The sequence below is a fragment of the Cyprinus carpio genome, chromosome B1 (assembly GCF_018340385.1).
Source record: "Cyprinus carpio isolate SPL01 chromosome B1, ASM1834038v1, whole genome shotgun sequence".
Classification (NCBI taxonomy): domain Eukaryota; kingdom Metazoa; phylum Chordata; class Actinopteri; order Cypriniformes; family Cyprinidae; genus Cyprinus; species Cyprinus carpio.
Genome location: NC_056597.1, coordinates 792,821 through 809,956, shown reverse-complemented (window position 1 = coordinate 809,956; position 17,136 = coordinate 792,821). Strand labels below are relative to the sequence as shown.

The following is a 17,136-nucleotide window of genomic DNA, read 5'->3' as shown; positions in this document are numbered from 1 at the left end:
GCAAAAAAAAAAAATCTGAATATTGAGAAAATTGCCTTTAAAGTTGTCCAAATGAAGTTCTTAACAATGCATATTAGTGATCAAAAGTTACGTTCTGATATATTTACGAAAGGAAATTTACAAAATATCTTCATGGAACATGATCTTTACTTAATATCCTGATTTTTGGCATAAAAGAAAAATCGATAATTTTGACCTATACAATGTATTGTTGGCTACTGCTGCAAATATACTCATGCTACTTATGACTGGTTTTGTGGTCCAGGCTTACATATATTAGTTACCATGTTAGTTAGTGGCTGATATTAGGAGTGCTTTTTTTTTGTTTGTTTTTTTTTGTTTTTGTTAAAGTTAATATACACACTAAAGAGATTGGGGCCTGCAAGATTTTTAAAAAGAAATTAATACTATTATTCAGCAAGAATATTCTTGATTTTTACATTTAGATTACCTCTGCCACCGTCTTACGATTTGAATTAAAGTATATCTTTAAAAACAAATAATACCACTATTTAAACGTCATTTTTGTGATGCCTAAATTCACTTGTAGCATTTAAAATGACTGAATTTGGGTATTAGTGTTTTATTTCTCATTTATTTAAACAAAATAGTATAGGCCATTAACATTGCTATATGGTTGTAATTAAGGCAAAAAGCAGAAAGGCTAAATGCAATTGAATCAGCACAGCAGTGTAATACATTATCAGAGGATGATTTATGACTTCTCTATGTGCCACTCACAAAGCCCCCACATGACAAATCAGGTCCCTTCCTCAGGAAGTTGATGTCAACCGATCTTATGGACCCAAAGCCAAACCATGTGCACTCACCCACACAAACACACACTTACAAAACCACACTCACGGTCAGTTGGTGAAAACAGAGATATACAGGAAGTTTTCTTTTTCCATAAACCCAACACCATGACATCACACTCACAAAGGTCTCCGCATGAAATGCAAAGTCTCCTGTGCTTGCCAGTCTTTAATATAGGTTACTATAAGGTTTCTCTACTGGTGAGACTGACATATTTCTTCAAAGAAAGTTTTCAAAGTGGGGTCCGAGGAACCCAAAGGGGTCAAAATTGAAAAATGCATTTTCAATAAGGTCAGGAGCAAAAAATAACTGCCTAACTGCCGCTAATTCTTGACTGCGTGTCTTTAGTTAATCCTTTTTTGGTGTATAAATGCTTCTTTATATACATGATATATGTACAAATATACTGTAGATGACAATATTTTATATATACTGTATACAAGACTTCAACATATAACAACAAAAACCTTAAAGCATTGGTCTCAAACTCAATTCCTGGAGGGCCACAACTCTGCACAGTTTAGCTCCAACCCTAATCAAACACACCTGATCCAGCTAATCAAAGTCTTCACGATTACTAGAAGCTTCCAAGCAGGTGTGATTTTGAGCTGGTTGGAGCTAAACTGTGCAGAGCAGTGGCCCTCCAGGAATTGAGTTTGAGACCGCTGCCTTAAAGATAAATATGAATCTTAACTGACTTAAAGGGGTAAACAGAAGAAAAAAGAGTGACTATGTGTGTGTGTGTATGTGCCCTCCTGTCTGCTTGTTAGTGATTGAAACCATTGCTGCGTAACGGAAATATGTAAGTGGTGCCAGAGAGAGAGACAGCAGTGTCCCGTTACACGGTCAGGTCTTTTCTGGAAAAAGGATCTGCCCTGTCCGGAATGACACTCTTAGTCTGGCAGTAGTCAAGCAGCAGGATCAGCACCACATTCCCAAAGTCTTGTTCTGGAAAGGGCAGTTCTGAGCCTGACACTGTATATATTAAGCTTCTAAGACTCACAATCAACATTAATCCTTACTGTAGTACTGATCTCAATGAGGTTATTAAAAGGTTATTCTTGCTGAGACATGGCCAAGTGGGCAGTGCTCCGGCATGCTGCACTTGAACCTAACTTTGAATCGGGATCATTTTCCAGTAACAACCACCACCCATTCTCACTATAGTTTGCGGTTGCCTCTCCACCATCCTACTCTATTAACCAGCAGTCTTATATAAAATCTATTTTATTTCAATAATACTAAATATCCAGGTATTAATTACTTACAGTTATGGGTTTATTTGATTAATATACAGTAAAATCTGTAACACTGTCGAATATTGTTACAATTTAAAATAGCTGTTTTATGTCTTCAAAAGTAATTTTCCTGTGATGGCAAAGCTGAATTGTCAGCACCCATTACTCCAGTCTTCAGTGTCACATGATCATCCAGAAATCATTCCAATACTCTGATTTGCTGCTCAGTAAAAAATAAAAATTATCTTTACTTCTTAATATTTTTATGGACATGTGACACATAGTTTTTCAGAATTCTAAAACTTAAAGACCAAAAAGTGGTGACCTGCAATTAAAAGCTAATAGAAAATAGAAATAGGGGAAATGAGCATTAACAAGTAAATATCTAATAAAATCTCTGATGAAGTAGTTCAGTACTCTATGGACTGGTAACTCACCACATATTTGCTCACTAGTCTAACCAAGTTCCAGAAGCTGGATCTGTTGACAGCTCTCAAGCTCTTAGGTTGTACATTATAGCAGCAGTTCTGTCATTAGGGCTGACTTTAGCATATTGCTTCCTCAATCTTTTAATTCCATGCCGGTTGTAACCCCAGAGTTTAATAAACGTTGGCCATCAACCGGGCACGCACCATAAAAATAGTTTAGTGCTAATGTGAGTGTGTTTGTACATGCTATTTTTGCACAAATGTCATGCTACCCTCCGTAAACTCGGAAGTGAGAGACTAACTTTAGTCCTCTCCAGCTAAATGATCTGAAATGATTATGCTGTTCTGCACACTATTAATTGCATTCTTGAAAAAGTGAGTATACGTGTCTGAGGAAAAAGAGGGTGGGGGCCACAAAGGTATATAGATTTATAGCTTTGTGTGTTGTGTGAAGGAGAGCATGTAACGAGAGGAAACTTTAGCAGTAGTCTGATGTCATGGATCATATTTTGAAGGCTCAGATCTTGGACTGGTTGATAAAAAAAACAGATCCAATATTACTTAGACCTCTCACGCTGCCATAGTATTTTCTACCGAGACCCTTTTTTTTAAAAATGAAACCCTGAATGGCTCAGGAAACTATCACTAATGTACATTATTCAGAGTAATGTGGAAATGGAGCACAGGTCTGAACTGAAGGCAGATCATTTACAAGACTGATCCTTGAGGGAAGTGGGAAGTGTTTGTGTGAACATGTTTTTTATTGATTTTCCTCTGGCCTACTATTATTATTCTATTAACATTTTATCCCTGTGGTGAAAACTCATCAAATGATGCATGAAGGCTATGTGGCTAATTGCATGTAGTGTAATTTTGGGACGGATGGAATGTATCATTGCCTAGCAACAAGCAGTCTAAATTTTCATTTTTAAAATATCAGCCAACCAACCCTGATCTAGATACATACTCACACACAACACAAAAGATAGTCCTTACTAATAACAAACAAACCTTAAATAAAAAACCAAAACAAAATATATATTATCTTTATTATTATTAATTTATTTTAAACTCTTATTTTGGGCATTTAGTTTTTGTGGATCTACAAATGTAACATTTCAATGAAACTCCATAGACAGTCAAATGTGGGTTATTCTTTTTCTACAAATACTGCAAGCAAATAACTTTCTTTGCCCAGAGTGCTTCAGAAGCAAAAAGATGATTGCTGAAGAAAGGCACTCCACATTTGTGTAGTTTTCAGGAAATGTTGGAATAAAGAAATATTTGGCACAGCAGTGGCCACCACACAAATTACTTGAGCTACATATTTACTAAACTGCAATAAATATTAACACATTGAAAGAAAATCAAACATTCAGCTGAACTTAGCTCCTTACTGTAATTTAGGCTTCTGTTGAAATTATTAATAGTACATATTGCATAGTTATTCTTCTCAGTTAAAGAGTTAACTAATAAATTGTTCAATAGAGAGTCATCAGAGGAAATTACATTGATTTTTTAAACCATTTTTGTTAATTACCCCTCACTTGTATATTGTATTATAGATTTTGACATTTTATTTGAAAAGAGGAAAAGGATATTATTGGTTGGAAATTAGCTTACAGGAAAACATGCGATGTTTATGCTTTAAACAATTTACCAATAGTCATCTAATTACATAATTTGCATAATTTAAATGTATTGCTTTATGGATGCTTAGACAGTTTTACTAGAAAAACAAAGCAAAGATTTAAGTGATAAGAAAAGTTTTTTTTGCAGTGTAACAGAATATGTCAGGGCAAATATGCAATAATCAGTGCTGTACAACTCTGACAATGCATTTTATTACAACCTGATCTTCTGTATTTTAAAAGAAAGATGATTTCTTATATAGATCTACTTTCATCATCTTTACTGATTAAAGAATACTTTGGTTTGCTTGCTTTGCCTTGCTCACTGGATTTGAATTATAATTTAACTATGTTTGTTTTGCAGTTGGAATGGCGAAGAGTGTTTATTTGCAAGTCACAAATAATGATTACATAATTAGACACAGGATACAGAGGAAGTGTGGGAAGAAGGTATATTGTCTAAAATGGACAATTAGAAATGTTTTGTTTGTACTTCAGACTATTTTGTGTCATCTAGCTATGTGAGTCACAGTGGAAAATTGGAAACGCAACAAAGAAGTGTGTGTGTATATATTTGTGTGTGAGCGGGTAGACTTTATTTATGCCTTGCAGATGTGCGAAAGAATGAAGATGTACCTGTCCATATTTATGTGTGAGTACCTCTTAAAGCAGTGAGCAGAGGTGAGGATCCAGCAGCTGCTGATCAAAGTGGCTCCACATACCAACCGTCCGTCTGCCTGAGATCCCCGTAAGCGCACAGCTGCCTGCCACGGCCAGCCCCCACTACACCACACACACAAACACTATAAATTTGCATTTAAACCACATTGCACATTCATTTTCTCATTGTGACCACAGAAACAATTATTCTGAAATGTGTCATTTGTTATGTCAAAGATGTTTATATACATTTTGACCCTTTCTGCTTACCGTAGTGAGTTTTCTCCTCCTATTATTCTCTTCTGACGGGTATGAGAGGGTCTTAGACCACACATGGAGCCCACTGCCTCTGCAGTGTAACACAAACACATATTTCTATAAAGCATTTATGGGTGAATCTCACGAAATCTGTTAGGAACATCTGCCTTGGTCTTATTTCACAGCAAATCAGAAATCATATTTTTTATTAGATATTTATTAGATTGATTAGTATTTAAATTATGTATATAAAGTAACAATATTATTTAGCATTACAGCATTTTTACTGTAAAATGAATATAACAAAAATTACTTTTCTATATGCAGTGCAAAACAAATATTTTAGATTTGTGAAATAAGACGTTCATCTGTATGGATGTGTGAGAGTTCAGAGACTGTTTGTGTGTACTGTATATACAGATGTGCTTGAAGGACCTAAGAATGTAGGCTGGTATTACATAAATGTTTGTATGTTTAGCTTATCTGACCTTATGGTTTAATGGAGAAAGCAGGCCGGATTAGCTTGCATAAGAGTTATTAGATTGATAAGAATAACAAAACATAAGTAAAGCCTAAGTGTCGGTGATCATGAGATGGCGAGCCAAACCACATCCTCTAGAGCAGACATAACACACACTACATTTCAGCACAAAGTAGAGCACATACTACTCAGGTGATCGTTTCCATCTTTCACTCTTCTTTAAGGTGGTTTCAAGTATTTTTGCAGGTGTGAGGATCCCTAAATCTATCCTTCAAAACCACCGTCCAAGGGCCTCATCTATAAAACACGCGTACACACGTTTGATCTTAGAGTGTGCATATGCTAAAATCCACGCCAGTGTTCAGATTTATAAAAATGATCTTTGACATGGAAAAGTGCTTTTCCAGGTTCTAAGCAGACATTCACAAGTTTTCTCATGGCAGTGTCTGAGTAATGCTTGTATTTGGAAATCTAAGCAATTCTTGCCACTTGCCGCATTCTCAAGGTAAGGATTTGGATGTTGACTGGTGCCCTTTCATATGCTCATGACATTAATTAGGGGCGTTTTCTAAGCTGAGATCTGAAACCATTTAGCTGGGCAAAGTTTCAAGACCATTTGCGATTTCACATCTGGAAGAAAGGCGTATGCATGGTTTTTGGTGTTTCTCTGAATCACACATAAGAATATTTTATAAATGATCTTAGATCAAATGTACAACGGTTTCCAAACATTTTATAAATGAGGCTCCAGGACTATTTATATTTATATATTTCAATGTTGCTGCAAAATACACATTTTCTCACCATCTTAAAGAACATCAATTACAATGAAGTCAGTGATTTATATGTAAGTCTTGTAAAGTCCAATAAGGGTCATTTAATTGCAGTTCTTTTAATGTGCCTTTAAGAAACATATAATCCTAGCATGAAAATTCTGTCACCATTTCATCCCCTATGTCTGTTCAAAACCATATGAATTTCTTTCTTGTAAAAACACAAAAGGAGTTGTTAGACAGGGTGTTGACGCTGTATGAATCCTACTTTTCTTATACTAATAAAGTAATATTATTAAAGTAATAATATCTGAATGCTGTAGCTATGAGAAGATGAAGGACCTCACCTTTGACCTCAGGAGAATCCTTCTGTAACCCATAGTTACAAATAACACCGGCATCTTCGCTATGGCGGCAGTTGTGTGTCCCAAATGGTTGTTTGATACAATCAATCAGTGAATGTTCCCCACCTGTGCACTTTACATTGTCAGTGTGAATAGGCCCCTCACCCTCTCCAAAATATGCCATTACACGAGCTTTAGCCAGCCCACTGCAAAAAAAATGACAGTTTAATACATTTTTGTACTTTTCAAAACAGGTTGTTATTGTTTACCTAAAACAAAACCTAAAATTATTCAAATGTTTCCATTATTTTTTTAATTAACTGAAATAAATCTAAAATAAGATGAAAAAACAAAAAAAAACAAAAAAAAAAAAATAAAAAAAAAAAAAAAATAAAAAAAACTAAAAATGTAATAAAAAATGAAAGCTAATAACTAATAAAATATACAAAAGCACATAACAAAATCACTAAATGAAAATAAAAATAAAAATAAAAGCTAATTAAAAATACTAATGAATATTATAATTTTTTTTATTTTTTTTATTATACCTTTATTTAACCAGGAGGTCCCATTGAGATTCAGAATCTCTTTTTACAAGAGAGACCTGGCCAAGGTAGCAGCCAAATCACAACAAATGCATACATAACAAACACTAAAGTACATTTTAACAATAAAAGAAGTACAAAATATTAAAAATAAAAATATAAAACACAATGAGACTCTTAAGAAAAACAAGAACATGTCTCCATCACAACACTCTTTATAGTAGTTTTAAATTCATTTAAGGACAAAAGATCTTAAAACTTAAGCTCTTTTTGTAGATTATTCCACCCCCAAGGTGCTAAATAAGAAAAGGCAGTTTGTCCCCAATTCGGTTGTAACTCGTGGCAAATTAAAAAGCAACCACTTTGAGGAGCGTAGCTGATAGGTACCAGAGCAAACAGAGAGGAGGTTACAGAGGTACAGTGGAAATTTGCCAAGTATAGCTTTATAAATAAAGATATACCAGTGCTGTTGTCTACGAATTTTAAGTGATGTCCAACTTAACTAAATCATAAAGAATGCAGTGATGGGTAAGGGACTTTGTATTTGTTATGAATCGTAGTGATGCATGGTAAACTGAATCTACATGACGCAGGATGAAAAATGCAGCATGCATGTACAATATATCTCCATAATCAATTACAGGCAGAAAAGTAGCTTCCACAAGTTTCTTCCTAGCACTAAAAGTAAAGCAAGATTTGTTTCTGTAATAGAAGCCAAGCTTGACTTTAAGTTTCTTAACTAAAGCAGTAATATGTTCATTGAAGGAAAGCTTATCATCTATCCATATCCCCAAGTACTTGTATGAAGACACTCTTTCAATTGATTTCCCATCTAATGACAAAATGCCACAATTGTCGAGTAGCTGTGCTCGAGCCTTTTGAGAAGACCATAAACTTTGTTTTCTGTGTATTTAAAAACCAATTTTAGACTCAATAATGTGTATTGCAATTGTTAACGTTAATGTTAATGTTAACTCTTTTCCTTATAAATCCATTAAGCCTGGGTGTAAACCACTGTATCATCAGCGTATAAATGTAATTTGGCTTGAACATCTCTATCCAAATCATTTATAAAAATTGAAAACAAAATGGGTCCTAAGATTGATCCTTGAGGGACACCTTTAGTTATCTCAAGAAAATCAGATTTATAACCCTCGGCATAAACACATTGAATACGATCTACCAAATAATTCTGGAACCATGCAACAGCCTTTCTCACTTAAACCAATTGAACGTAGTTTGGTCAATAACAATCCATGATCAACCGAATCAAATGCCTTAGAAAGATCAACAAATAATGCAGCAGAATGTTGCTTCTTATCTAAGGCCCCAATAATATCATTTTGTCACTAATGTAGCAGCAGTGATAGTGCTATGGCCACTTCTGAACCCTGACTGAAAAATTATTTAAAATATTTTTGTCAGTCAAATACTGTTTTAACTGTACATTCACAAATGATTCCAAGATCTTTGACAAAACAGAAAGTTTTGATATTGGACGGTAATTATTCAATTCTGATGGGTCTCCACCTTTATGTAAAGGGAGAACATAGGCTGCCTTCCAACTTTTAGGAATGGAGTTGGAAAGAAGACTCAAATTAAAAATATGCGCTATGGGCTCAGCAATAATATCAGCTGCCACTTTTTAACAGAAAGGGATCCAGATTTTCTGTACCTGCTGACTTTTTGTGATCAATGTCTCTGAGGGCTTTATGAACTTCTGAAACTGAAATCGGTTTTAAAATTAAACAATTCCCGATTTACATTTTCAGATGCTGACATGGCTGGACATGGGACAGATTTATTTACGGTTTGATTAAATATGAATCCAGCCTGAATAAAGTGTTTATTAAACTGATTGACTATGACTGCTTTATCTTTTATTTCTAATCATCAAAGTACACTTGTTTCTTACAGTTCTAAATGCAGTCCAATCAGCAGAAGAGTCTGAAAATCTGGCTTGTGCCCACATTTTATTTCTCAAACAGATTAGCTCTGATAGGCTGTCTGAAAACCTGGCTTGTGCCCACATTTTATTTCTCAAACAGATTAGCTCTGATAGGCTGTCTGAAAACCAATGATTGTCCTTACCACTGATCCTAAACTTTTTGATTGGTACATATTTATTTACAATGAATTATTAATAATATTACGCAAATAATACTAAAATAACATTGCTGTTGTATAAAAGCCAACTAACCATAACCAATTAATTATTAATTGGTTCACCAGTCAGAATCACATTCATAAACTAAGTTTAGTTCCTTTCTCAATCTAAAGTGTGAAGGATATTGTACCTACAAACATATTCAAACACTAAACAATAAGAGATCTGTGTAGGTTCTGGGTGTATTCACTCAAGAGGAACATATATTGTGACACACACACACATACACAGGCAAGCACAGAATATCAAACATAACAAGAGCAAAGTGTCGCCCACTCCAGCAGAGAAAAGTGAGCTCATCAGATATGAGCATCAGTTTCAGTGTCATAACCTGACCTCTGACCCCCCCTCAGGAGGTGTGCGTGAGGGAAGGTGTTGATCACATTAGTGTGTGTAAATCTGATGATCTTCTCAGTTTTGTAACCCGAACTCTACAATAACATATATGCATGATTCACAACTGAACTTATAAGATCTTAAATCACTTCCAAACAAAAAACGAAACTATTCATGAAATTGACCAGAACCCATTGCTAAATAAATCTATTGTGTAATGAATTGTCTATTGTGAAGGAGGTGAATTCTCCTGGGTGTATTTTCCTCAAACAGAATAAAGTTTTTAAATTCTTTATCAAAATGCTTCAGTAATTTTTCATGAAAAATAGTCATTAGAATAGTCATATTTTAGGACATTGCTAAAACATGTTAGCTAAATGGTACATCATGCTAACACCACTTAACATGCTAACAATGCCTAAGAACACTTGTTAAGAAATACTACAGTACCTAGATACATGCTAGAAGTGCAATCGTGGTCTGATGCGGTTTTTAGTGATCTAATTGGGTCTGGATGGGTTTACTGGGGACTGAGCTGATTTGATACAGTATGTTTTAATGGGGTTAAGTGGGACCTGAAATGGTCTAATATGGCCTTTGTGAGATTTTAATTGTTTTCTGTCTTCAAACCTAAACTTTTAAAACTATTTCATAATTTCAAACCAGGCTTTGTCAAGCCAATGTCAAAGTTTGTCATCAAATATCATTTATTTTGTTGACTGCTTTAGTGTGTGCATTTAAGTGTGGATACATAAAATTATACATTTCAGACATTGCCAACATTACATTATTCTACCTTAATTTTGCCAGGTATTACAAGACATGACACAACATGACTCAACATAGACGGCTATTCAGTTGACCCTGAAATGTTGATGTCACCTGTAACCCAGCTGTCTGCACACCACCTCTGCATCCCGATCCGTCCATCCGTCATCACAAACCGTCCCCCACTGGCCAGCCACCAGGATCTCCACACGCCCCTCTCTCTCATTCTCTCCGCCCACCAGTCTCACAGGCATACCTGATTGAAAGGTAAAACAAAATATATGAATGCACACATGCTGCATTTCGCTATTATCAGCAGGTGGCAGTGCAGTGGTTAAAGATCTGATTTGCTGTAGGTTTTAAAGTAGCGGTTTGACCACTAATAGGGGTGGGGTTATGGAAAAAATATCATATAAAATTTTTTTTTATAGAGATCATGATTCACGATTTTATCACGATTCTTTGTCATGTTGGTTTTACTATTTTGCAAGTTGTCTGAGCCAAACAGTGACTGGATAATAAAATGTCTACTGAATGACAAATATCTAATCGACAGATGTGATTCCTATTGTATGCGTCACACTTCACTGGTTTAAAGAGTACACCTACTCGCCCTCGCATCAACTCGTTCCAAACCTGCATGACATTCTATCTTCTGTGGAACACAAAAGAAGACACTCTGAAAAAGTTATTCTAGTTTTTTTAACGTCCATACAATTAAAATCACTTAAACTCACTATCTGAAATTAATTTAAACAATAGAGGAAATGAGGGAGGCTATGGAAGGACAACTTACGTCCATATACGCGCGCGCGTGTGTGTGTGTGTGTGTGTGTGTGTGTGTGTGTGCGTAACACAGTAAGAGGCATAAAAAAAACACTTGGTGCTGGAGAGGCAGTTTAAGGTTTCCACTCATGGAACACCTGCCTCCACTTACACATAACACAGACACACACAAACGCAATCAATCACCAACTACAGACCCGTCAGTAATATCAGCGACACTCTCTGTACAAGAAAAAGAAAACATGACTTACTAACCACACATTCATACGCATTTGCAGCCAAAATTAATATATAGCCAAATTTGTTTATAAAACTGATAGTTCTGATTCTAAATTCTGATTGGACAAGTAATCTATGCATAGGCATGACTGCACAATATAGCTGAAACTTACATGAATGTGCCAAGTTGCTTTATTGCTTGACAACCATGTACAGCCTACAGGCTTGGATTATTTTAGATTTACAAGTTTGATTATTATTATTACCACCTGAGTCAGTTTACAGTAACTTAGTGCATAGCTTCTCATGGCTTACTGCTTTGCTACATATTCTATGTTAACAAAACATACAACTTTATGAACATCTGCAATACTAATCATTCCTAAAGCTTGAAGTTCATTTCTCACAGTCATGTCTCACTTGTCAGCAGTTACTCAAGGACTTTTTTTATTAGATAAAATTTACTTCATAAAGACTTCAGCACCAGCGGCACACACACACACTCACATGTGATAACCATCCATGCTGAAATGGTTTTTTCAGATGGTCTCTACTCTTCATCAGCTCTGTTGAGGAGAAATCATGAAAAACACTCCAAAAATCACACTTAGAAAGCTTTTATTTATTTGGACATGCTTCTACCGAGTGAGAACCTGAGTGTTTGTATATATATATATATATTGGCCATCTTTCATTCTTATATATTGTCATTCAAAGGTTTGAGGTCAGTAAGGTTTTTTAATGAAAGAAAGTCTGTTACGCTCAACAAAGCTTATTACAGTAAACGTTATATTATAAAATAAAATAACTGCTTTCTTTTTTTAGATATTTTAAAATGTATTTATGTGATGGCAAAGCTGAATTTTCAACAGCCATTACTTTAGTGTTACACAATCCTTCAAAAAATCATTCTAATATACTTGTATTGTGCTCAAGAAACATTTCTTATTATTATCAATGTTGATATTTTTGAGGAAACTGATACATTCAGGATTCTTTGATAAATAGAAAGTTTAACAGAAATCCTTTATATGTCTTACCTATCATATTTGACCAATTTAATGTGTCCTTGCTGATTAAATTTTTTTTTATCTTACTGACCCTAACTTCTTAATGGTAGTGTATACTATATGGTTTGTGAGAGAGAGATAAAGAGACCCAGATATAGATATTGAGTAATCATCCATTAAAAAATGAAGTCAATGGAGTCGCAATAGCAGCATAACTGACAGAATATTTCCTGTTAATCACATCAGACATCACTTTGCTGATTTAGTAGAGAAATCTGTTGATTTCTGCCGAATGCTTTTAAGCATGATCAAATAAGTTAAATGGAGCTGAGAGTACTACTAACTGAAATGAATGACTTTGTGAAGGACGGGTGTTCCGGTCCAGTGGAAATCTGAGTTTTGTGGGCACAGGCCCTTATGGATTCCATGTGGCTCACAGGCAAGTAGGAACTACATTTAAACTCAATCAGTAAAAAGGAAACATTATTTAAGCTCTGAGAGTTTCCCATAGAGCTACACACACCACATTTTCAAAAAACCATCAGCTTGACAGGGAAAGTCCAGTACGTTTGTGTGTGTGTGTGTGTGTGTGTGTGTGTGTGTGTGTGTGTGTGTGTGTGTGTGTGTGTGTGTGTGTGTGTGTGTGTGTGTAAGTGTGTGTGTGTGTGTGTGCATGTAAGATGAACTCAAGAAGCAAATCAGGAGGAAACACTTAGGGTAGTAATAAACAGTAATACAAAACAAACTGTCCCCAGAATGTAGCTAAATCTCACAAAAACTCCATTTGGAGACATCCAGGTACGTCCTCAATAGGAAAATAGGATTCATAAATAAGAATGTTATATTTTACTCTTTTCTTTTTCACTTTAGATTTTTTTGTGTGTGTCCATATAAAAGAATACTGAAATGTGTTTGATGAGAATACTAACAACTGGAGATTTCTTTAGTCTTTAGTTTATACACACTCATCTAAATCCCTTTGAGTAAAATGAATTAAAGAGGGAGATCTGCTCTATAGTCAAGTCTCTTGAAAGCACCGGCTACTCTGTCCAAAGTCAATAAAGTTAAATCAGCCAGAGAGTGCAGGAAAAATAACTGCAGCAGGGCATTTACACACAAACAATGGTATCTAGTGTGTGTATGTGTGAGTATGCAACTGACACACTCCTCACCGGTTCCCAGTTCCAGTGTTGTCACTTATTCTGTTATTTAAACTCTGACTGGCCTGCTGCCCATAAAGATCAATTACACACACACACACACACACACACACACACACACACACACACATATTCTTTTCTTTATATGCCTCATTTTACAAAAGTTTCTAGGATTGTGGGGAAAAGTGGAAATCTTGAGAAAGAGAAAAGTAGCAAAATAATGTCAAAGTACTGGTATACTTAACAAATAAGTAGCACTTAACAAAGTCGCACTTAGGATATTTGGTTACACTTTATTTTAAGGTGTCCTTGCTACAGTGTAATTATACATGTACTGAGTAATATTAATTAAATACATGTACTTACTGTATGGTTAGGGTTAGGATTAGGGGTTGGCTTAGGGTTACTTGCATGTAATTATGCATAATTTATTGTTATTATAATAGTAAGTATATGTAACGTGCAACAAGGACACCTTAAAATAATTTCATTCGTAGTGAAGCATGTGAGGGGTAAACTTCTCTGCAAAATAAGAATCTGTGTCAAAAACAAATTAACATTAAGGCAGGAAAAATGTGGTCTTGCTGTATAAAAGCATCCGTACAAATCTTTTGCAGTCTATTATTTTGTAAATATTACAACAAAATTGACGCTTGATCCTCGTAAAAACTGTCTTTGTTGCACTGATATTCAAATTTATGTTCCTGTGTTTGAAATTTATTAATTTCTTTTTTACTCAATTAAAATTAACTATATTTTAAATGAATATAATTAAATTAAATATTTAATAAATATTAAATAAAATTGCTGTGTTGTACTAATTACCATTGTTTTCATTTAGGTTAAATGAATTTATGTTCATTTTTAACCTAGTCTGAGGTAGAGCTACAATCATGAAAATGAGGTGAATTCTGTCATCTGGATGTGTAGGAGTGTTTTCCATATGTACGTTTAACTGTATGTTTGTCTGGATCCGGTAAAATCATCAGCTCTTTATGAAGCTCAGCAGGAGTCAGCCATGATAAGTCTAGTGGCAGCTGTACTTGTTAAAAATGTCTGACTTCATGCCCTCTGACCAATAGCAGAACTCGTTCTGTCTATCCTGAGGTGCTTGATATACAATGCTATATCAAAGCTGAGTCCTAATAAGATATCAGAGAGATCTTTCTACTAAACAACTGTTAGATCATAATTCTCTATTTGGATTTTGCATACATATATATTTAGTAGTGTGTCATATAACATTCAACTTCAATCAGCCTTCTGACAGTGGGAATTCAGGTTTTATTTGTGCGTAAATGGGTGCCACATGAGCTACAGGTGTAGAGGCATCACCACAGCATCCCCATTATAGTCAGCATAACTCTGAAGTGCTCATATAAAAGTATATTACCTCACATATCATAACCATATGGAGTGCACATAAGAGTATTTTAAGGGCCATTCTACAAAATGGATCTCCTCTTTGTGCCTAATTTGTGTAAACAACACAGCAGTTAAAATTACTTACACATAAATAGTGTATTTTGCCATTAACAGTGGTTTAATAATAAGTAAAAACAAATCATATATTTTTAAATATTCTTAAAACTAACTTTATTAGCAGTATATTTGAACATTAATGCTCGCAATAACTAAGTGATAATGTGAGGTAATACATCAGAAAACTAATATGGTAACAAAGTTGGAACTATAGGGTATACCTTTAGAGAGTCAATAAATATTTCAATTTAATATTTTAATAGAGTATTCTGAAATTAATAGTGATTTATTTTTTTATTCATTAACTGACAACCCTTATCAATAGAAATTTTATTGTTAAATATTATTTAAAATGACTGATGATACCCATTGAAGTTTGGCATCAGCATTACATTTTAACGTTTATGCTCACAGTAACTATACTGTAAAAACCAACTACACTGTTACCATTTTTAGATTACCATTTTTTCCAGTGTAAGCTCTATTTACCTCTACAGTTTCAACAATGAGTCACTGAAAGAAAGAAACTACTGTCAGAGAAGATGTGAGCAACAGAAGAGAAGAAACAAGCAAAGTTTGCAGAGAAAATACTAGAATGACTGATATTTCTGCAAGTTTAAGTTTCAAACTTTCAAGCTGTATCTGGATTGGAGACCGTATAAGGCATGTTAAATTGTGTGTGTGTGTGTGTGTGTGTGTGTGTGTGTGTGTGTGTGTGTGTGTGTGTGTGTGTGTGTGTGTGTGTTTGCATGTATGTACAAGAGTGTGTCAGAGCTCTTACTGGTGGGCACTCCATGTCTGGAGCGTTGGGGGTTGCACACAATGGCTACATCTTGGTTGTGAGTGCAGTCATGTTTGAACCAGCCTCTCCGGCTGCAGTGTGTAACTGTGGGCTCTTTTCCTGTACACCTAACATCATCCAGGAGAATGGGACCCGCCGTCACCCCGAACCGCCCTGCCGACACACTCTCCCCTGACCTATATCAACATAACACAATAAGCAAAGCAAAGCAGTCAATAATAAACACACTGACAATCAAATCAAAAATACATATTAAAAAATAATACCTGAAGCCCATCTGCCTGCAGACGACCTGTGTGTTGGTCTGTGTCCAGCCTGTGTCACACACGGTCCCCCACTGACCTCTGTAATGAACCTCCAGTCTCCCCTCATAACCCTTCACACCCCCAAAAACACACACACCACAACATCACAGAGAGAGAGAGAGTATCTCTACACACCTTTTTATAACAAAAACCAGATGAAACAATACATGTAAAACATTTAAACTTTAAAAACGTCTAAAAGGATTATTTCAGACAGAGAATGAGACAGAGAATGAGAGTTATATATATGACAGTAACATATGACAGTTTTGTAAAGGAAATATATATATATATATATATATATATATATATATGTATATATATATATATATATATATATATAATAAGTATGTTTCTAACACAGGTGTTGTGCATACTTGTATAAATGTACATGTGTACCTGAAAGTGGGATGCAAGACACTCCAGCATCCTCTGTGTGGTCACAGTTGTGCTCCCCCCAGGCAGTTTTTGGACACTGCTCTATGGAAAGCTCATTTCCTGTGCAGCTCACCTCATCCAACAATACTCGCCCTGAGCCTGCACCAAAATATGCTCCCATCCAAGCCTTAGCAATGCCCCTGTACACACACATCAGAAAAAAACAAAACAAAACAATACTTCTATAGAAAATTCTGAAGTTCCTAACAACTCAAAGAAAGTGAAACAATCACTGTGTGGATAAAGATTAAAGCTGGCATCTCCGATTTTCTAGCTGATTTGCAGTCATTCATTTACATAGTCATTAGAAAATCAGAGGGAGTTGTTTGTGTTAGGCATCTCACAGCAGGTGGCCGCAGCTATTCAGAATCCTGCTAAATTCCTCCAGAAGACAGAAGAATATCAAGTATGTTTGATATTATGATTCAGATGAGCTTCTTCTCACACTGAGGAACTTATAACCTCCTTTGTGAAAAAATAAATGCAATA

The 17,136-nt window shown here is 35.2% G+C and overlaps 1 protein-coding gene across 1 annotated transcript in view; it reads right to left on the bottom strand.

The window, feature by feature from the left end:
• The window catches only part of LOC109101754 (neurotrypsin-like), a 32,636-nt gene that overhangs the window by 6,139 nt on the left and 9,361 nt on the right, over positions 1–17,136 (bottom strand). The window contains exons 5-11 of the mRNA XM_042716131.1: positions 16,597–16,787; positions 16,171–16,300; positions 15,884–16,080; positions 10,560–10,701; positions 6,633–6,835; positions 5,044–5,122; positions 4,774–4,896 (exon numbers count right to left, since the gene is read on the bottom strand). Of these exons, the coding sequence (XP_042572065.1) occupies positions 4,774–4,896; positions 5,044–5,122; positions 6,633–6,835; positions 10,560–10,701; positions 15,884–16,080; positions 16,171–16,300; positions 16,597–16,787 (1,065 nt within the window). The remainder of the gene's footprint in view (positions 1–4,773; positions 4,897–5,043; positions 5,123–6,632; positions 6,836–10,559; positions 10,702–15,883; positions 16,081–16,170; positions 16,301–16,596; positions 16,788–17,136) is intronic.